General features: G+C 35.4%; 1 protein-coding gene across 3 annotated transcripts in view; it reads right to left on the minus strand.

The window, feature by feature from the left end:
• Window positions 1–22,500, minus strand: part of LOC125657799 (uncharacterized) — a 74,600-nt gene that overhangs the window by 23,758 nt on the left and 28,342 nt on the right. For all 3 annotated transcript variants that reach the window (XM_056148752.1, XM_056148750.1, XM_056148751.1), the window contains exons 16-26: window positions 21,883–22,002; window positions 18,495–18,583; window positions 18,107–18,275; window positions 15,541–15,601; window positions 14,502–14,631; window positions 13,619–13,704; window positions 13,312–13,427; window positions 12,559–12,636; window positions 10,956–11,090; window positions 7,692–7,855; window positions 5,961–6,137 (exon numbers count right to left, since the gene is read on the minus strand). In XM_056148752.1, the coding sequence (XP_056004727.1) occupies window positions 5,961–6,137; window positions 7,692–7,855; window positions 10,956–11,090; window positions 12,559–12,636; window positions 13,312–13,427; window positions 13,619–13,704; window positions 14,502–14,631; window positions 15,541–15,601; window positions 18,107–18,275; window positions 18,495–18,583; window positions 21,883–22,002 (1,325 nt within the window). The remainder of the gene's footprint in view (window positions 1–5,960; window positions 6,138–7,691; window positions 7,856–10,955; window positions 11,091–12,558; window positions 12,637–13,311; window positions 13,428–13,618; window positions 13,705–14,501; window positions 14,632–15,540; window positions 15,602–18,106; window positions 18,276–18,494; window positions 18,584–21,882; window positions 22,003–22,500) is intronic.

A 22,500-nucleotide genomic window follows, 5' to 3' on the forward strand; every position in this document is an offset into this window, starting at 1 on the left:
AAGATGAATCATGATCAATTAAGTCCCAGAAAATTTTCAAAATCAGGAACGCAAAATCCTGTATTCTGGCCCATCCTGAGGTTTAAAATATGTTTTATTTTTAACCTTTAGATCGCTTTGTTAGCTTGCTTTGGATTTGAAAATAGTCTTTAACTGTTCTTTTCATCACCAGTTCTTCACGTTCATCTTTTAAGTTTTTTATCAGTGTTGTGGGTCAGCGTGGTACATTTGGGAAGATTCCCGTTCATTCAAAATGCAACATCGACTCGGAATTTACAGCCAATGAAAATCCTTCATAGATTATATACGATATTCGCAACCAATGAAAATCCGAGATACGTACTGCTTTCAACAACGAGGAAGTGATATGCACCGTCTATATTTAACTAGTAAACACAGTCTATTTTTAACTAATAAGTACTGGTTATTTCGATGAGAATAATAATTAACTTCAAGTTAAAAAAAAAGATGCAATAATTTTTTTTTTCAAACACGATTTGAACCGGCAACTTAGTTGTCTGAGGCGGTCAATTCGGCTGGCGGCCGGTTCCTAACGAAAACACTGAATATGTTACGAATTTTTTGATATTAAATTCATGGGACAACACAAGAATACAACGATATCAGGCTTCAAACGTGCACAGCTTTTTGGGCCCAAGTATAGTATACGTTTAAGTAGTTCTGGCCTTTAGGAAAAACAATGCGCACTATTAAAGAAATTCATACACCAAACTGTAGATTCATACATTACTCAATTATGCCGATTCCATGATGTTTCTCAATTTGAAGTGTCAATCACAGAGTTATATAACCAAGTAGCATCACTTTGAACGGCAGAACTTGTTTCAACTCTATAGTGCTTATATATACTTGGGGTCTACAGGTTGACAGGTTTATATGTTCAAGGGTCTACAGGTCGTCAGGTCTACAGCTTAATATATTTAAGAGTCTACGGGTCGACAGATTAATATATGCAAGGGTCTACAGGTCAACATGTTAATATTTAAGGGTCTCCGGGTCGACATCTTGATATTTGTGAGGGGTTTATATACTTCTATATAAATATTCAATTTTAATACATAACACCTTGAAAACCTGTATACTATACAATCTGTACAGCAGTAGACATGTTTACTAGTCGACGTGTAGACCAGTCGACGTGTACACCTGTCGACATGTGTACCTGTCGACTGGTCGACCTGTACACCTGCTCACCTGTCGACCTGTTCACGTGTAGACCTGTGGACATGTCGACCCTGTATTACTGAACCTTTAACCCAACTGTACCATTGGAACTAGGAGATCTGTATAATTTTTGTCATGTTGTAGACATCATTTACTATAAAACTGAATTAGTAAAGCACTTTTTATGAGTCGAATTACAGTGGAACCCCGTTATTACGTTCCCCCTTTATTACGTTAGTCCGCATATTACGTTGGAATTTCAAAGCACAAAACCATTTCTTAACAAACCTATATAAAATAGACCTCATTATTACGTTGTCCTAAAATGCCGGGACTCGGTATTACGTTGTAAATATTCCGACAAAAACGTAATAAACCCCTAATTATTCAATAGTGATTCTCAAAATAATAAGCCATTCACACCTTGACTGCCTGAAGCAGTCACCACGTAAATTTCCTGGTCTGTTTGGGGATTAGAGACGCTTGACTGATCACGTTTCGATAGATCTAGCGACATCAATACAGGTGAATACCCCGTATAGAAGCCAGTGATAAACAATTAAATAATGTTTATTTAGAAATTGTACTCTGAAATTTACTTCATTTTTCATATTTTGATAATCAAAGAAATAATTTCTCAACCACCTGCGTGTTCAGCATAGTGTGATTACCCTCGCTATTAAAACTCTATTCACGGACAGCTTTGGTACCAAACAAGAAAGACAAAATTTATCGTAGCAATGTTACAACCGCTTGGGTAACTGCTTGGACATAGGTGACTAAAGGTGTTCAATTAAAAAAATTGTTCGTTGTTTGGACATGCAGCTTGGGTGTTCGTAAATCTCGTCCATACATACACCAATCTATCGGCCGATTTGTGCACGGCATTTACCTCAGTGAATATTTTAAAATCCCTAGATGCGCTCGTGATTTTAGTGCCATCATTTAGCGTTATAAATGAAATCTTCGTGCATCATTATATATATATTTTTAATGTGGATTGCGCTTAAATTGTTCTCCGTGCATGTTTATCGTTGGTGAGAAGTGTGCAAGTGTTGGGTATCGTGTGCGTTTTGTGTCTAGAGTTTTGTTGTTTTTTGGGTGGGATTTTTTTTATTGTGTTGTGTATTGTGTAATTAGAGAACTTAATAAAAACGATGTTTTGTTATTTTTTAATACGAATGTTGAATACGAACCGGAACGAGTTATTGAGAGAAATTTACATGAACGCATTGTTTTAAAGTTGAACAAAATGGCGGTCCAAACGAATGCAGAAAAAGCAACGTTTATCAAAACATCCTTATGTATCCTACACCGAAATAAAGAAAAGGGATAAGAACATGAAGAATTACGGACATTAAAGATAAGATGTAAATAAAACAAAGTATCATAGTCTTTAAAACAAAGAAACAGTAAAGATATATTCACACACCCCTTCACAGAGTACCAACGGACGATATACAATTTCCAAATGATATTTTTAACGGATTTAACTGGGAACGTTTATTACGTTGCCCCCGGTATTACGTTATTTTATCGTGACAAAATGGAAAACGTAATAACGGGGTTTCACTGTACTTCTTGAACATATGGAAAAAATACACTAGAATTACAAATACACATATCTTAACAGATTTTTAATGAACCGAATTACTCCTTAAACATATTGTAAATATACACAGAGACTACAAATACGTATACCATACTTGATCCGCTTTTTGTGTGACATAAATCGAAGGTTTTTATAAGAGGTGGATCGGTAACTCTCTGATCCGTCACAATATTTTTTCAGAGAGCTACAGTTCTGCAGCTAGTGATATGTACGATGGTCGGTTGGGATGAAGTAAAAGACGGGCTCAATGGAAGAACAAGAGTACCGCAAACGGTACATACATTGTAATACGCCTGTGAAAATGCTTACAATTATTATGTACCCTCCATATAACAATGATTTTCAAAAAAATTGGCAAAACTCCTGCAAGAGAGGTTGAATTGGAACAAAACTGCAACATGATCTAGAGTGATCCACAAAGAAGCTACATAGCAAGTTTCAGCTTTATATGTAAGGCCAAGTAAAATTAATTAGTAGATTATCATTCAAACTTCACAAAAAAATGGGGCGGGTGGGAGGATTTTATTTTTAATTTTTTATTTTTCGCCATGGTATTTTTGACCTCGAAAATGCCTTCTCTCATTGAGAAAAGGTTTTATAAATCATAATTACATGTGTATTTGGGTTTCTAAAAGGCAAAGTGAAACAAAGTACGTTTATGATACCGAAGCAGACATAAAAATATCCGGAAATCGTAATTTTGAAAAATAAAAAAAATCGGGGTGGGGGGATTTTCGAGGGGCGGGCGGGAATGATAATCTACTAATTAATTTTACTTGGCCTAACAAAAAAATAAAATTAGAAACAGAAAACCCCGAACAAACAGACAGACATACAAACATCGCTGTAACATAATCTGTCCCGTCTAAAGGCGAGCATATAAATACATCATGAGGAATTTCAAATGAAATGAAAACTTTCTCTTCCAAATTTGATTCAGGCCCGAATAATCGTTGATGCTATATTACCTTCAAAATGAAGAGAGAACCTTTCATTCTATGCTACTGATAAATTCTTGTTACACTGTGGTCGTATGTTTTAAAATGATTAGTGTTCCTGCTGTGATCCAACATTTATGACCTTTAACCTCCAAAAAACTTCATTGGAAATAAAGTTACTCTGTTTTGGTACATGTATGTTTAGGCCAAAAAAAATTAATCAATAGTTTCTCAGGCACCGCCGCATCAGGTTAAACACTGCCGCATTGATCAATTTTATTGCCATATTGAAAAGGGAAATAACTCAATTTTCTATTTTTCCGAGTTGAAAAAGAAAATTGAGTTATTCCCCTTTTCATATATGCTAATAAAAAGACGTTTTTATTTAATATACAATATATTTTTTGTTCAACAGTATTCTATGGATTAACTTTTTATAAAATGATTGGAATAATACTATTTTAAGTTGAGTAAGTATTATAATTGATATTAGACTACAAAAAAGTAAGAATCCGTTGATATCATTATTTTGTTGACTGACAAGGAAAAAAGATAACTTTGGCTTCAAAAAAAAAAAAAAGAACCTGCCTGCCGCATTGAATTTTGAAATTTTTGGCCTGAGAAACTATTGATTAATTTTTTTTGGCCTTATATGAAAATATTTACATTTCCAATTCTTTGCCTTGGACACCATTACAAATTGTAATGATAGACATTTCATCATGAATGTGCTGTAGTTGTGAACAAGGTGCGTAGGGATCTTGATAAATATAGTTCGTCTATTTTACCGACTGGGAATTCTGACAGAAATGGAAGTAGAATGCATACATGCCAACTTTCCCGATTTGTGCGGGATTCTCCCGATTTGAAGCAGTTGAAAAGGCAAATCCCGATATCCCGATCGGGATTGCAAAAATACCCCGAAATCCCGATTTTCTAAAAATATCTCCCATTTTACGACAACAAACCCCCATTTCCAACCGGAATTTGAAATCCCGCGTCATTTCTGAACTGGCCAATCAGAAATCGGGACAATAGTCAGCCATTGCTGTTTACCTGTGTCGCATGGTATAGGGGTGATGTAATTTACCTCATCTGCCTGTGTCGGGGTGCTTATTGGACAGTGCGAAGCATGTTTTGATAGTAATTAATCGGGAAGACGGATTTCAAATTGACATATCCTTTACACAAACGTGAATGACAATGATAATAGTGTCACCACCAAACAATTGGACATTCCCGATTTTTGCCTCTCGCTGACAGCATCCAAAATATGCAATATTAAAGGTACGTCAGATATATGTTATTCCAACTATAATAATATAGGCTATCCGAATCTATCCGTCTATAGCGATGTATTACATAGTCTATATAGTGTAGTATTCAATAGATTTTTTGTGATTCGTAATTTGCACAAGTCTGTACTGAATTTTATATTAGCAAGTAGCCTTATTTTACAAGTAAAAACGTATATTTTGATGCGTTTTTTTTCCCCCTGGTAATTATTTCAGATGTCATGGGTGCAAAGGTTTTGTTCGCAAACTTCATAGCAGGGCAGACCACTCCTTTTCTGGTTGCAATGCAGATTGTTCCACCAGACTCTGCAAGCCCATGAAACTGTTTACAGACGAGCAAGATCGCCTTTGTATTCGTACCTAAATGCATGTGCTTTAATTTAAATTTTGATATATAGACCAGCCAATGTGTATATGGTGTAAAAGGATGCAACTTTAAGTATTATTTGATAATATGTATGTAACTTGTTGGAGAGGATTTTTTGCTGAATAGATGATTTTAATAAAATACTTATGTATATCTTTCAAAGTTTTTTTTATATAGTTTTGTTAAAGTTAATGGTCAAACACACTTGATGTATGATACATGTATAATGATTAGATTGATATTTTATTTGAAAAGACAAATATTTATTTTCATGGTAAAATGTCGTGAATTTTGAGCGTTGAAAAAAGGTTGTCGCGCGCAAAACCCCCCATGGGGATTTTCAAAAGTTGGCATGTACTTGTATGAGAATGTAAATATAAAATTTTCACATAAAGTAAATTTTTGAAAGTAACATGAGGGTATGAACAGCATACATCGTGAAGTGCCAACACATTTCATACATCGTGAAGTGCCAACACATTTCATACATCGTGAAGTGCCAACACATTTCATACATTGTGAAGTGCCAACACATTTCTTTACACACAACTAATTGCTGTTACCTGGCAATGGTGAAGAGATGAGAAGAGCCCTCTTTCTGATTGGCTAACAAGTACATCTTTCTACCGTACATGTCACGCCTTGAGATGTAGAAACCGTCATGTTTTCCTTTGTAGTTGTCTGATCTTGTCATCGCCATCTCCCAGCTCATTCCACGATCGATATTCAGTTCAACCAAGCTGTTTAACAAAGATTCCTCATTAGTGTATTATAACATTTACAATAGATTCACATCGTTGCACAATTACTAAACATAAATCACAAAAACTCTAGTCATCACAATGTCCTCTATGGCAAAAAATCTCCCCAAAGATAACTTGAACAAGAGGCCAATGGGCCACATCGCTCACCTGAGTTACCTTGGCCCATATTTAAAGATTTTCCTTATCGTATATACTCGCCTACAAGTCGGTTGTATTTTTTAAGGTTATTTTGTAGGAATTTGCCATTGACCCGCTTGTAAGTCGGTACAAATTTTTGTCAGAATCAGTTGACATTTTCAAGTCAATGCTTCAGTGTTTTTACCTATGTTTCAAAAAATATTTTGAGAAATTAAGAATTATGAGGTGCTCAATATCCAAGCCATAACCATTTGGGGTTTAAACGCAACCCTTGATCTATTATGGGCAATGATCACTTGTGTACCTAAGCAATTATGGTCTCCTAATTACCAGTACCTGACACCATGTTTACTTAGTGGCAAACTGTTATTGTGGGATTCTGGTATAATTCATTGTATCAACAATCGAGTTTTTAAGAGTCAAGAATGATGATTTAAATTATCTGTTAACAATATTCGATCTTTTATGAAATATATTTCTGCCAGTATACATATGAATATTTCAATATCAAATCGGGTTCATAATTCAATTTTACAGATAAACGATAGATTAGTTTAATTGAAAGAATTAGTTACCGGTATGTTAATAATTTTGAACTAGATAAAAATATGTAAATACTTGTACTTTATACATAATTTTAAAATACATAAACAATACGATATGTCTAGATATTTGTGAACAATAATCATTTGTGTGGTAGTCCATGATAACCGTCGGAGTTGTTTAAAAAACACTACATTACGCCACCCAGAAAAATACCAATCTTCTTAGGACACGCCTACAAGTCGGACATAGAGTTTTGGACCAAAAATTGACTCCCAAATATCCGACTTATAGTCAAGTATATACGATATGTATTCGCATGTAAAACTTTGATCCCTATTGTGGCCCCAACCTACCCCCAGGGGCCATGCTTTTTACATATTTGAAACTGCACTATGTCAGGAAGCTTTCATGTAAATGTTAAATTCTTTGGCCCACCGGTTCTTGAGAAGATTTTTAAATGACCCCACCCTATTTTTGCATTTTGTGATTATCTCCCCTTTGAGGGGGGCATGGCCCTTCATTCAAACAAACTTGAATCCTCTTCACCCAAGGATGCTTTGTGCCAAGTTTGGTTGAAATTGGCCCAGTGGTTCTGGGGAAGAAGATTTTTAAAAGCCATGGTCCTTCATTTGAAATGGAGAAGGATAAAAATGTGAAAGTTTACGACAACGACAATGTTGGAAAAATTTTGATCTGAAAAGCTCACTTGAGCCTTTGACTCAGGTGAGCTAAAAATGTTGCAAAATTTTTAGAACCAGAGCACTATATGAAGAGTAGTTCTATGGAAATCACATGTACATCTCTTGAACATTCAGTTTCCTCCCCTTAATATAGATGATAACTTACGTTGTGATGGCATGGTTTTTGTTGAAGTCCTTGAAGACTTCTTTCGGTTTCCCCAGCATCTCGACTGATGAGGCTGTGATGTCCAGCAAGCCTTCGTTGTATCTTCCCTCACTTTTGGCATTTTCAATAGACACTGTCATGCATTCCAAAAAGTACTTAAAGATCTGAAAGAATTGTATTCAGAATCTGTCCATTAATTAGAGTGTGACGGGTACCTGTAAAGTGCGAAACGAAATCGAAACGAAACGAAATCTACCGAAACGAAACAGATTGTACATGTATAACCGAACTTTTTAAATTATAATAATTAAAAATGGTATCTTAGGCCCCTGTGAAAGTTACCACATATAAATAAAATTTGCCTCCCCTGATATAGGCTTTGGGCTTGACTGATACAAAGTTTTAAAAGTTGGAAAGGGGTGTGTGTGTGTGTGAGAAAGCACAAAGTACATATCCGAAGTTGATTAAATACCATGTGAAATTAGTTTCGGATCAATAAATTTCAGAATGGAGGGTTACAGTCTCAGAGGTCTTGGGAAACTCACTAAACGAGGGGTGGGGTCACCGGTGTTGGATCCGCCTTCAGGTATAGATACATTGCTTGAAGAAGCTGGTGTCCGAGAAAGTTTGTTTTATGCAATAATATCAGGAAGAGGTCTGCATTTTGTAAAATCAAAAGGCTTATGAACAAGGGAAGCAGAAATTACAAAGAGAACGGGAGGACATACTCAGAATCCACCGTTTGATATACTACATACAAATACACAATATCCACATGTATACATAGATTTGTCTTTAGAGCAAAAAACACTGAAACATGTATTTATGCAAACGCGGATCCAGCGCCGGCGACCCCACCCCTCGTTAAGTGTGTTTCCCCAGACCTCTGAGACTGTAACCCTCCGTTCTGAAATTTATGGATCTGAAACTAATTGCACATGGTATTTAACCGGATATGTACTTTGTGCTTACTCATCCAATTTTTAAAAAATTGTATAAGTCAAGCCCAAAGCCTACATCAAAGGGGAGGCGAATTTTATTTATATGTGGTAACTTTCACAGGGGCCTAAGATACATGTACCATTTTAAATAATTGTAATTAAAAGAGTTCGGTTGTACAATCTGTTTCGTTTCATTTCGGTAGGTTTCGTTTCGTTAAATTTCGTTTCGTTTCGCACTTTACAGGTACCCGAGTGTGACAACATCTGCAAAAGTTTTAAAGACACACAAGATATTTCAATTACAGTTGTCCACAAGGTCCAGGACCTAAAGTTGCCAATAATTATCACCTACCAATAGTCCATCTGACCAGTAGTACATGTATTAAACAGACAAAGATATTTGAAAAGAATTAATAAAAAGGCCAAGGTTAAAGTTTTTTCAAAGAGGGTCTAACCCAAAGGTCGCAAGATCAAAATTTAGAGATCTGGAAAAAGGTATTATTGCAATGAATACACATGTGAAATATGAAAGCCCCATTACTGTCCATTTAAAAGTTAAGGTCAAGGTCAAAGTTTTTGTAAACAAACAGACATACAAGACCGACAGACCAAAAACTACATGTATACGCTCGAATCTCAGATTATAATGAAAAATGAAAGTAAAGTCCAAAAACTACATGTATATGCCCCGAATCTCAGATTATAGTGAAAAATGAAAGTAAAGTCCCAAAACTACAAGGATATGTCCAAATCTCAGATTATAGTGAAAAATGAAAGCAAAGTCCCAAAACTTTGGAACAAAGCCAATAAATCTGAAAATTGAAAGGGGTCTTCAACTTCTTCATCCAAGTATTATGTATAAAATTTCGGAAATTTTCCTACAGACACAAATTTTATTGATTGCCCTAGAAAGTACTGATGTATGGACAGACTGACGAACGGATTACTATAGGGTACTCGCCATAGGGCCCTAATTAGAAAGACTTTCTCTCTAATCTAGCATCATGTACATGGATAAATATGTAAGAATATACACGTAAATATAAACTAATCCACAAGTGTAACATTACCATGCAAAATAGTAATGTTCTCTTTTCAGAAAAACAATGTTGGATAACATGTCTTATGAAAATTTTTGAACAGATATAACCCCCCCCCCCCCCCCCAAAAAACCCCCAGTAACTAAAAAGCTTATTTTTGACACAATAACCCACGCAAATATCAAATTTTGATATGAAGGTGATTTTTATGGTTTGTGGCCCTCACATATCAGATTAGACAGGTTTCACTGTACATGTAAAATGTCTACATAGGATTTCATTGCACTGAATAGAAAATTTCCGGGTATGCTTGATTTAATATCCAAATTAAGTTTTTTTTATTTATTGTTCTCTGATAAAAGAAAATTTCAATTTCATTATGTTCTAGTTCAGAACTTAGAAAATACATGTATTTTTATGGAAGAAGAAAGTTGAATATACCAGTTTTGAGATAAGAGCTCTTCTGTGTAGGAGGTACATTTAGTGGAACTCTGAATGCCTTTTAAGTGGGACAGAGTGGACCTACAGTCAGTGAGGAAGATGATAAAATGTATCAAAAGCATTTTCTCTTTAAACATGAAAATGTAGGAATTACAAAATACATGTACCACCAAAATAAATGCTTTACTAAAGTAGCAACAAAAACCATATCATGATTGCAAGTCATTTCCTGGATATGATACCTACGACTAACGAAATAATGTGATAAAATAAGACTTCCATGTATCTAATTACTCCCTGGATATGATACCTACAACTAACGAAATGTAATAAAATAAGACTTCCATGTATCTAATTACTCCCTGGATATGATACCTACGACTAACGAAATAATGTGATAAAATAAGACTTCCATGTATCTAATTACTCCCTGAATACTTATATCACTTACTTAGTTTGTTTATCAGTCGAATTCGGGTGACGAAACAGCATATGAGACAATTACTGAGTAAATTCACTTATGCAGTGATGAATATTTGTCCAGGGATGTGATTCCTCAGAAATCAGAGGAAAACTGGTCAAAAAGGGAGGAAAACACCTCACCCTACCTGGAAAAATATCATTTTCTACCACTTTAGATCAAATCCAGAGTTTTTCATTTTTTCGAAAATTGAGCAAATCAGAGGATTTCCTCTGAAAAGAGGAAAAATCACACCCCTGTTGTCCCAATCCTGCATGTAAACAAATTCTTTAGCGCCTTACTATGTACAAGAGTTCTTTAGAGGAAAATAACTCAGATGTATCTCAAAACTGGTGTACTGGAATAATCTGTGGTTACTTACACAGTTTTGCTTTGCTACAGAGAGTCCAAGAATGCGATTCAGAAACCGGGAAACATCACCCGCATCTCGGTCCTTCAGTTGTATCCCAACCCTGAGGGCCTCTACCTCCACTAATCCCATCAGAATCAGCGACTCCTACAGAAAACACAAATCTTTGTCAATATACAGCTGGCAATCCCATCAGCATCAGTGACTCCTACTGAAAAAACAAATCTCTGTCAATTTACAGCTGGCAATCCCATCAGAATCAGTGACTCCTACAGAAAAAAACAAATATCTGTCAATTTACAGTGGGCACAGGTTTAAAAATTGGTCGTCTGGGATCTGCAGTATGCCATCTTAAATGTTTTTTTTACAAGAGGTCATGGGCCATATCGCTCATTTGAGTCACCTTGGCCATATTTAAAGATCTCCCCTTTATATTTGTATGTAAAACTTTGATCCCCTATTGTGGCCCCATCCTACCCCTGGGGGCCATGATTTTTACAAACCTGGATCTGCACTATGTCAGGAAGCTTTCATGTAAATATAATCTTCTTTGGATCAATGGTTCTTAAGAAGATCTTTAAAATCTTTACCTAATAGTATATTTTAGCATGTAAAACTTTGATCCCCTATTGTGGCCCCATCCTACCCCCGGGAGCCATGATTTTAACAAACTTGAATCTGCATTATGTCAGAAAGCTTTGATGTAAATTTGTACTTTCCTAGCCCAGTGGTTCTAGAGAATTAGATTTTAAGATTTTCACTATATATTTGTATGTAAAACTTTGATCCCCTATTGCGGTCCCATCCTACCCCCCAGGGGTCATGATTTTAACAAACTTGAATCTGCACTATGTCAGGAAGCTTTCATGTAAATTTCAGTTCTTCTGGCTCAGTGGTTCTTGAGAAGATTAAATGATCCAACCCTATTTTTCAATTTTTGTAATTATCTTCCCTTTGAAGGGGGCATGGCCCCTCATTTGAACAAACTTAAAAGCCGTTCAACCAAGGTTGCTTTTGTCCAAGTTTGGTTGAAATTGGCCAAGTGGTTCTGGAGAAGGAAGTAAAAAATGTGAAAAGTTTATATATAGACAGACGATGGACAACAGGCGATCAGAAAAGCTCATTTGAGCTTTCACTCAGGTGAGCTAATAATACTGATCACAACCATCAAGCTAAAAGACAATGAATTGATGTTAAATCTGTGTTTAATGCTCGAGAAAACAAGTTTAAATACAAAACAAGAAATGCTTGTAAAACATATGCCCCCGTGGTGAAAAATTTAAAAGGGTTATATTCATGCATCATTTAATTGATAGCAGTGCCAAAACAATTCAAGATATGGGGTGGACATTATCTTCCTACGTCCAGAGTGGATTGACCCTTGACCATGTGACCCAAAAATCAATAGAGGTTATTTACTCCTTAGGATGTACCAGTGTACCAAGTTTGGTGTCAATCAAGCAAATGATTCTTAAAATATAGGAGACAATATATCACTATGTCCAGTTTGACCCTTGACCTTGTGAACCCAAAATTATCACGGATCATCTATATTGTACTGTAACAGCACACTGGCATTATGTTAAGATAACCCTCCAACGTTTACGAGTTTTACCTGCATTACAGCTAGAAAGTCTTCTTCACTGTACTTTTCTGATACTGTTTTCATATTGATACCAGGAAGCAACTTTTTCTGTACAAAAAAGAAATATCCCATCAAAGTTCTCAACCTTCAAATAGTCACACTATACAATAAATTCTGTTAAGTTGAATTGAATATCTGCTGAACATTATACAAAGTCATTCATGTGCATGGATCCCAAAGGTAATTTCATTCAACTGATGGTTCACCCAGTGTTTTTCACACCAACTTTTAAATCTACCTTTTTGTATATTGGGAATTTTTCAAAATTGAATTCTTCCATATTTGAAAAATTACATAAGTAAAAATTAATTTTTGCAAAATATAGCTTTGTTTTGCGACCTTATCACATACAATGTAATGTGTCACACTGTGACATGTCATGCACATTATAAAGTGGACATTGTATAAAGTTCTAAAAATGCTTGATTAAATGACAAAAACATCCTGTTACTCTCCAATATTTTCCTCATCAAGGTACTATCGTCATAAAGTTTGAAATAAAGCTTTAATCACTTAACCTCCTTGGGAAATTTTGACACCATTTTGGAATTTTTGACAATTTTTGTGAGGGAAAACTTCCTGATTAAGGGAGCAATTTTTAGCATGAAGAAAACTGTTGCCAGATTTATTCCAGCAATCCAATGACACTACTGCAGACAGAATGAGATGAACGAGACATTTATGTCATCATTTTTTTTTTACATCATAATATGGCTGACATACTGTGCAGACACTCTGATACATGGCTCTCAAGGCATTCCGTCCGTACGGAGTATCGAAGTTAAACTCCGTCAGATCTGCCCCCGACGCTGCTCTTCTGTCTCCTTTAGTAAGGGCACCTGTCAACATAGCAAAGAAAGACAACTCTGTATTTCCCAGACAACATTAATCTTCAAGCTGTGCTGAAAGTGTGAATGCTGGAAGAAAATGTTCATCAAAAATTTGCGATGAAAATTATTGAAAGAATTCTGGTACAGCAATTCTGAAGACTTTGATTGAGAATGAATATTGTGACGCATCTCATGCTTACCAAGTGACTGCAACCTGCGTGCTACAGCTGCAGCAAATCTTCTCTCTCCCCCGAGATCTGTCGTCAGAAGTTTATACAAAGGACCACTGAAATAAAATGGCCAATCAAAAACATTTTCAAAGTGAATGAAATGAATAAAATCAATATATGCACCCAGGGGTGTATGAGCCGAGTTGCATGGGATACATTGTAAAGTCAGGAATGATGTGGCATATTTATAATTGTGAAGAACTAATTTCAGTTTTAAACTTTTGAGTTACCGTCCAGAAACCATATTTGTCTGAAGTTTTCAATCTATTTTTTGTCACTGTGACCTTGACCTTCTTTCTCCAAAATCAATATGGGCCTTGCTTTGCTGGTATCCAACAATATATCCAAGTTTCATTTGATTCAAATTAAAAAATTTCGAGTTATCCTCCTGAAACCAATTTTTTTTTTGGAATTTTAAATCTTTTCGGTCAGTGACCTTGACCTTTGACCTATTTTCTCCAAAATCAATAGGGGTCTTCCTTACCTGGTACATAACAATATCTTTAAGTATCATTTGATTCAGACTTAAACTTTCTGAGTTATCATCCGGAAACCAAATTTTTCTGAAATTTTCATTCTATTTTCGGTCAGTGACCTTGACCTTTGACCATTTTCCTCCAAAATTAATAGGGGTCTTCCTTACCTGGTATCCAACAATATCTCAAAGTTTCATTTGATTAGATTGTAAACTTTTCGAGTTGTCATCCGGAAACCAATTGTTGACACCCAACTGCATCACCAAACCAATAGCCGAGTTCAACTTCGTTGCAACTCGGCTAAATATATCTACACAGAGCTGTGTGGTACAATTAATTTACACCTGCAATGGTTTACCTTTGACCTTAGGACTGACCTTGATTGGTTTGACCTGTGTGACCTTCCTAGTTGTTGGACAGCTTTATCAGCACTCCAAGGTAATTCAACAGTCAGATGTACTCTTCTTCTCTGGTTGGCACAGCGAAGATCAGCATGTAACGATATACCTGTAATGATATACCTGTTACGATATACCTGTAATGATATATCTGTTACGATATACCTGTAATGATATACCTGTTACAATATACCTGTAATGATATACCTGTTACGATATACCTGTAATGATATACCTATAATGATATACCTGTTACAATATGCCTGTACTGATATATTGGTAATGATATACCTGTCACGATAGGGCTGTCATGGATCAAAAAAATTTCGGGTCAGATTGGTTCAGGATTTTAAAATTCAGGTTCTGGTGTTTTGGTTTGGGTCTATATTTTAAAAATGTAACATACAAGTTAAAATCAAACACCTTTAATGTATTTTGTTACAATAATTACTTGCAGACCTAGACTCTATTTTAGACTCGACATCCATGGTACTAGAAACAGCATTGTCACTTCTACTCGTTTCCAATCCATGCTTTCAATGTTTTGTCATTGAAGATGTTCATCCTGTGGCTTATTTTAAATGTGCCTGACATATCTTACATACTGTCATTGTTTTGTTCACAATGCAATCACTTAACAATTGATCAAATACAGCCACATTTGAGGATTTTGATGCAATTTTATTTAAACAGATTTCTAGATTCTATATTAAAAACCGGACCTGAACCGAAATACGAAAACATGGAACCAAACCCGATCTGAACAATATGACCCAGAGGTTTTCAGTTATTTCGGGTACCTGTTGCAGCCCTATGTAACGATATACCTGTTACGATATACCTGTAATGATATACCTGTAAGTAGTTTTTCCACAATGAGAAGAGTATCACACCTCACAGAGATTTTATGAACAACACAAACATGTACACTATATTACAGTAAAGTATGGTAAATTTTCCTGCTCAATGATATCAACATTTTACTGTATCATCTGAGAAACTAAATTAATTATTTCACCTGTACTGGCTGCATCAGAAATAATAGCAACAAGCTTCTTTCCCTCCATAAACATGTTCCTCTGAAAATAAACATCAAAGGGGTTAACAAAACAGTTTCACATTCCCCCCTGGTTATTCTCATGATGAAGGCAGTTACAAAGCCTTTATCAATACACATGTATTGTTGTGGTGGGGATGTGAAGGGTTCAAATACTACTAGAATATGACCAATTCCTAGTGCACAGGCTCTGCAAACACCAAAGTACCCTATCCATGTGTAACAGAGAAAGGCGAGAGACTGGCAGCCATTTTAAACATCTACACTTATGTTTAATATCCAATCATATCGCTCCTTTACAGGTGTTTAACAAGAGTACCTCAAACGGTACATCATATCCCCGTCAGACGGTGACGATAAAATTTCAATGCAATAATGAGAAAAAGTCCAGGAATCTATTTGACCTACTTTTAGCTTTAAAATAGGTCACAGTGCACCAATCCAGCTGAAATGCAAACTCATTCTTCTGCTTCTTGGGGGAGAAATTGAGACCAAATTTCAATGCTGTACATGCATACGTTCGGGACCCCCTCCCCAAACATAACCTCAGACAGACAGCACCATAATACGATACGTCCCATCTCACAAGAGGCGTATAAAAATGACCACTGAAAGGGATATTTTCTCCATTGGAAATACTGACAAATATTTTCAAGTATGAGGTGAGTTTTCCAAAATGAAAATGTTATCAGATGAAGTTTATAAATAAGATACATTGGTCCAATGCATATACCATGAAATAACAGTGCTCAGTGAACCCAAGATAATATCCATTAAAATAAATAGGTCAAATTTCTATATCGATTCTTGAATATTCTTCTCACGATAGTTGAGATTTTTTGACGAAAGAAGACGGGTGAGTAAGGAGAGGAAAATGCCTCAGTGTTTTCCATTCATTTCATTTGAACAGGCCCATTTAGAATTGTAACAGGCCGGGGGGGGGGGGGGGGGGGGGGGTATGGAGGATTCCCCCCATGAAATTTTGGAAAATTAGACGCAAAATCCTGTATTCTGAGGTATTTCAGGGGGCAAAATGACCCTTGTTCATATGCCACTTTTTAACCTACATTTTTAAATATATACCAAAGGGTTGAACATTTTTACCTCAGACAAGTTAGTCACAGTGGTGTTAAATACACACCTTTCCGATGTTTTGACTGGAAGAAATCATGTAATGTATTCGTTCGACGCTTCATTATTTTTCACTGCCATGTGCTTCTCACGCGCAAGGTGAGAGTTTAAAATATCGTCCAATCAAAATCGCCGTTTCAAAAAGCTCTCGATAAAAACATAAACAAGGAAGAAATATGAAAGATATTTATAGCCAACCAATTGCTACCGCATACATTCTTTGCAAAGATCGATCGTGTAAATCAACATCACTGAAATTGACAACATATTATTTTTTGATTTTTTTATATTTGAACCGGTCAGAAAATCGTTTGAAACGGTCAATTTGGCCGGCGGCCGGTTCTTAGGGAAAACACTGTGCCTACTGCCTATTCATCAAAAATACATACTACATGTATAAACCTATTTTCTATCATATATTTTTTCTTGTGATAAACTGATATTTTATATTTTTATTGCTTGACAATATATTAAAAAAATTGTCAGTGTTACTCCACTGTACAAATCAGGGGTTACCAGATGTTCAGAAGGGCCCGAGTACTGGTGCTAGGGGTGAAACAATACAGTACCTTCTCGATTTGATTTGATACTTAAGTCTCGATTCGATGATTTTCGATTCGATACAATAGCATGTTCCAAATTCTTTAAAATGCTTAGATTTTTTTATGTTTATTGTATTTATTGCTCTCTGCAAATACATTCTACATAATATAAAAGCATTTAACATAAAGCAACACTCTTATCACTTGTCCTAAAGCCGAACTGTCACCATGCCCAGGATTTATACAATAGGGGTGCATTTTTCAACTCGACTGGGTCCATTTTGGTACAGCAAAGTTTACTCGTACGTTGATTGGGAAATATTCAATTCTATAGGGCAATCAGAAACTGTGTTATAAAAAAAATGTATGCTATGATTCTAGAACCGTATCTAACCAAAACAGACCCGGAATAAATCGAACATCAAATCGAGACCTCTACATCGCGATTCGGCCGCATCGCGATGCATCGTTTCACCCCTAACTCGTGCACCCTTGATAATATTTACTGATGACAGTGTAAACACCACCATTTCAGAAACAACCACACAAACATAATTTCATACACTGTAAGATTAGTCAACTTTCATAATGCCTGATATCATTTTTACATGGAAATCAAATCCTCTATCATTAATACAACTGAACTTGGATAAAGAAAGACAACTCTTACACAATTAAGATAAAAAACCTATAAAAAAAAAATTTCTAATCACAAAATTTGATTACAGTTAAGTAAGTTCCTCAACAGAATCATTCTATAACTCTTCTCCTTTTGCTTAAACAGAATTTTACCATTATGGCAAAGTTTGGGGGGGGGGGGGGGGAACAAAAAAACACCACCTACAAGTCCTCACCTCTTGAACATTCAGACTTTCTATTCCACCATAATTCTCCGCATTTGGTGTCCGTAATTCGTACCTAGATGTTTCATCAGAGGTACGCCTAATGATCCTACCCTTTCTGCCAGTCATCTCGGCCACACAGCTTGGTCCACCCAGTTTGTCTATGATGTCATCCAATGGACTGCAGTTATACAAAACTGTATCATAATTCATGGGAAAACAATTTGATAAAATTTGAACAGACTATAATTCACATGGTATTTCTTTCTTCTTTTATTCAAGTAAATTTGTAATTATACAGTCAGGAAAGAAAATTCAAACTTGTCAAGGTCATCCATGTTTAAATTTTTCCAAAGCTTGAATACAATTTTTGGTACTATCTCTGAATGAGCACTATTACCTTTCAGGGAGGTTAATTTTCTCAGCAAAGTTCAGCAGTAGATCTCGAGCTTGTTTACTCCATTCATCCACCTGTACCTCTTCCTTGTTCTACAAGTGTACGCCAAACAGAGTGTTATAATTACAGCATTCAATCTCAGCTTAACATTTTCTCAGATACATACTGTACATACACAGTGATTTTTTTTTAAAGGTTTTTCAAACTACCACCCCTCCTTTTGAATTGGGAAAAATTAGCGACATTTTCCTCAAATTGGGAAAAATCATTCATAGTAAGTTAAAATGGTAAAGATGCATAAAATAATCAAATAAAAAAATTTTTGTTTGAGGTTTATTTCAGATTTGATTTAAAATCATAAAATAAATCATTTTTTAACATTAAATATGCATTGGAAGTCACACTTTGTATAAATATTATTTACTTTTTCTACGAAACACTTTGTCTAATATCATAAAGAAAATAATAAATTATTAATTCACCAGCATTTGTACCCATAATCTTGTACAATTATATCAATAATCAAGTTTCCAGAATGTCTCTCCTGTTTGTATTTTTCGGATTTTAGTAAAACCCTATACTGTTTGGCCACTTCCTGTTATTAGCCTGACCCTACATATGATGGCAGTCAAACTGAAAATGTCAACATGTGTATCTGGAAAATATACTTCGCTGCATATCTGCTTATATGGATGCCTCCATTGTTTTAGATATTCTTTACAAAACCTTTTGCATGTGCAGTGTTTTGGAGAATAAAACTGAAGAAAAAAACGTATTTACTCTTTATCAGCAATAGGCCTATATGTTAACCTTTTTTTTAAAAAATGGCCTAATTTCCCTAGATTAGAAATTGGGAAAAACATATACAGTGGAACCCCGTTATTACGTTCCCCCTTTAACAAACCTATATAAAATAGACCTCGTTATTACGTTGTCTCAAGATGCCGGGACATTGTAAAAATTCCGACAAAACGTAATAAACCCCTAATTATTCAATAGTGATTCTCAAAATAATAAGTCATTCACACCTTGGCTGCCCCAGGCAGTCACCATGTAAATTTCCTGGTCTGTTAGGGGATTAGAGACGCTTGACTGATCACGCTTTGATAGATCTAGCAACATCAATACAGGTGAATACCCGGTATCGAAGCCAGTGATAAGCAATTAAATAATGTTTATTTAGAAATTGTACTCTATGAAATTTACTTCATTTTTCATATTTTGATAATCAAAGAAATAATAATTTCTCAACCATATGCATGTTTAGCATCGTGATTGCATTCGATATCAAAACTCTATTTATGGACAGCATGTAGGACAAAATTTATCGTATCACAGTTGAAACAGCTTGGATAACGGCTTGGACATAGTTAGGGTTGTTCCAGAAATGATCAAATGGGGCGGCAAATGATATTTTTTTGTGTGGGTGGTCGTATTTTTTCAGATTTTATTTGGTCCGTGGTTGGACTGTTAAAAAAATATTCATTATGGGTAGTGGGTAGTTTCTATTGTTTTATTTTGTGCCACGTGGGTGTTGAGTTTTCAGAATATTTTTATTGTCGCTCTTGTCGTGTTGGTTACAAAACATCGGAGGGAAAATTGAAAACGTGCTTTTGAAATCGGAAATAACATAGAACTATTCGAGTTGTCGCTCTTTGCAGCGCATAACTTTCCATTACGGCACTCTTCAAATTAGAGGCGCGTTTAGTAGGGTCCCTTTGGATGTGATGGCGGCGAACTCTGTTCTGTAGATTATTACAGTTTACAGTGCATCGATTTTGGGAATATTTTGAAACCAATAGGTATTCCGTTTTCTAATAAAAATTGGCAAACCTTAGTTGATTTATACGAGGGTACCGATGCGTTATATTTATCAGTCAGTGTGATGGTGATATAGAGGCCTCCGGGCGCGGGCTCCATTAGAAGACGAACGATTCGTGGAAAAACATATCCATACCCATTTCATGATAATAGCATCGTTTGGACTCCCAATCTTTCCAACATTCCCGCCATAGATGCCTTTGATTGTTGATGTGACATCTTTTCTTCATAACTACTGTGATACAATGTCGCACAGGCATTACCGCATCATTGACTAGAATGTTTGTCCCGAAAACCTCGCGAGATTTGTACCATTTTCATTTTTAAAAATATTTTTGTGGTGGGTCTGGTTAGTTTTTTTTTTAATTAGATGGGTCATTGTAAAATGAGTTTATCAATTTGATGGGTCATGGGGTAATTTTTTTTATTTTTTTTTTATGGGTGCTTGGTATATACAAAAGGTGCCTCCCGACCCCCCCATGTATTTATTTCTGGAATAGCCCTTAGGTGAGAAAAGGTAGTGTTCAATTAAAACAATTGTCAGTTATCTTGACATAATTGTTTGGGTGTTGTTAGATTTCGTCCATAAATAAGCCGATCACAATGTCCAGTGTTATCAGCCGATTCGTGCAAGGCATTTAGCTCAGTGAACATTTTAAAATCCCTTGATATCTAATTTTTGATGTGCACGTGATTTTAGTGCCATCATTTAGTGTTATAAATGTGATCTTAATATTAGTGCATTATTTTTTTAAAAAGTGGATTGCGTTTTATTCTCCGTGTTTATCGTTGGTGAAAAAAGTTTGCAAGTGTTGGATATCGTGTGCGTTTTGTGTCGTCGTTTTGTTGTTTTTTTTTGGGGGGATGGGATTTTTTAAATTGTGTTTTGTATCATGTAGTAGAGATATAACTGAATAAAAACAATGTTTTCTTATTTTTTGTTTTATGTACGAATGTTGAATACAAACCGGAACAAGTTATTGAGAGAAATTTATATGAATGCATTATGTTAAAGTTGAACAAAATGGCGGAAACGAAAGTAGATCCACAATGCTTATCAAAGCATCCTTATTTATCCTACACAAGAAATAGAGAAAAGGGATGAAAACATGAAGAATTAATTACGGACATTTAAGATAAGATGTAAATAAATCAAGTGTCATAGTCTTTAAAACAAAGACAGTAGAGATATGTTCACACACACATCTTCACGGAGTATCAACGGAAGATATACAGTTTCCAAATGATATTTTTAATGGATTTCACTTGGAACGTTTATTACGTTGACCCCGGTATTACGTTATTTCATCGTGACAAAATGGAAAACGTAATAACGGGGTTCCACTGTATATATAATTGGGAAAAAATAGCTAATTTTTATGAGGGGAAACAGCCGAATATCGGTGGCATTTTGGCCCCCAAAAAATCACTGATACATGTATATGCACGTAAATATTATTGATATTGAATAACAAGTACCTGTTTATGTAAGGAGAGACTACATTTCTCTTTCTCAATGATGAGAAACCTTTCAAAGTTAAATTTCATAATTTATCAAAACAGGTAGTACCTGACTTTCAATCATGATTGGAAAATATTGGGTGATGAATCGGCAGAAAATCTCTTTGCAAAGGGAGACAAATCCTGTAACCTTTCCTTTGTTTTTGCTGAATTCACTCTCAAATGAAGCCTAGAAAATAAGACATTTATAAAGCAAAGATTCTCCTTGGAACCACTAAAGACATGAATTCCCCATCACTGTTGTTCATCAATGAATTAAAAAGCAAACTCCAGAAATGAAGTCAAGGTCATAAGGAAAATAAAAGTTTAAAAGATAAAATCATTGTCAGATGCCTCAATAGGTTAAAAGATATGAACATTGCTGAAATTCGATGTCAGATGCCTGAGTTGCACTGAATGTAAACTCCTGAAATGCAAGATCAAGATCTTTGGAGGCGCAAGATAACATTTTTGGAAATACTATCATGCTCTTATCAAGATGTACGTACTTGTGCACGAAGTCCTAGCCAACTCACCCAATTTCATCAGGTTACATCCGACTTACTCATAATCCGATTACTTTACTTCATATGACCTACTGGGTCATGCTTTTCATATAATATTCACCGAACAATCAGAAAATCATCCGATTTCCGTATTCATTTTGTAAATTAGTTCTCAAGCGTGA

Source organism: Ostrea edulis, chromosome 9, assembly GCF_947568905.1.
Source record: "Ostrea edulis chromosome 9, xbOstEdul1.1, whole genome shotgun sequence".
NCBI lineage: Eukaryota > Metazoa > Mollusca > Bivalvia > Ostreida > Ostreidae > Ostrea > Ostrea edulis.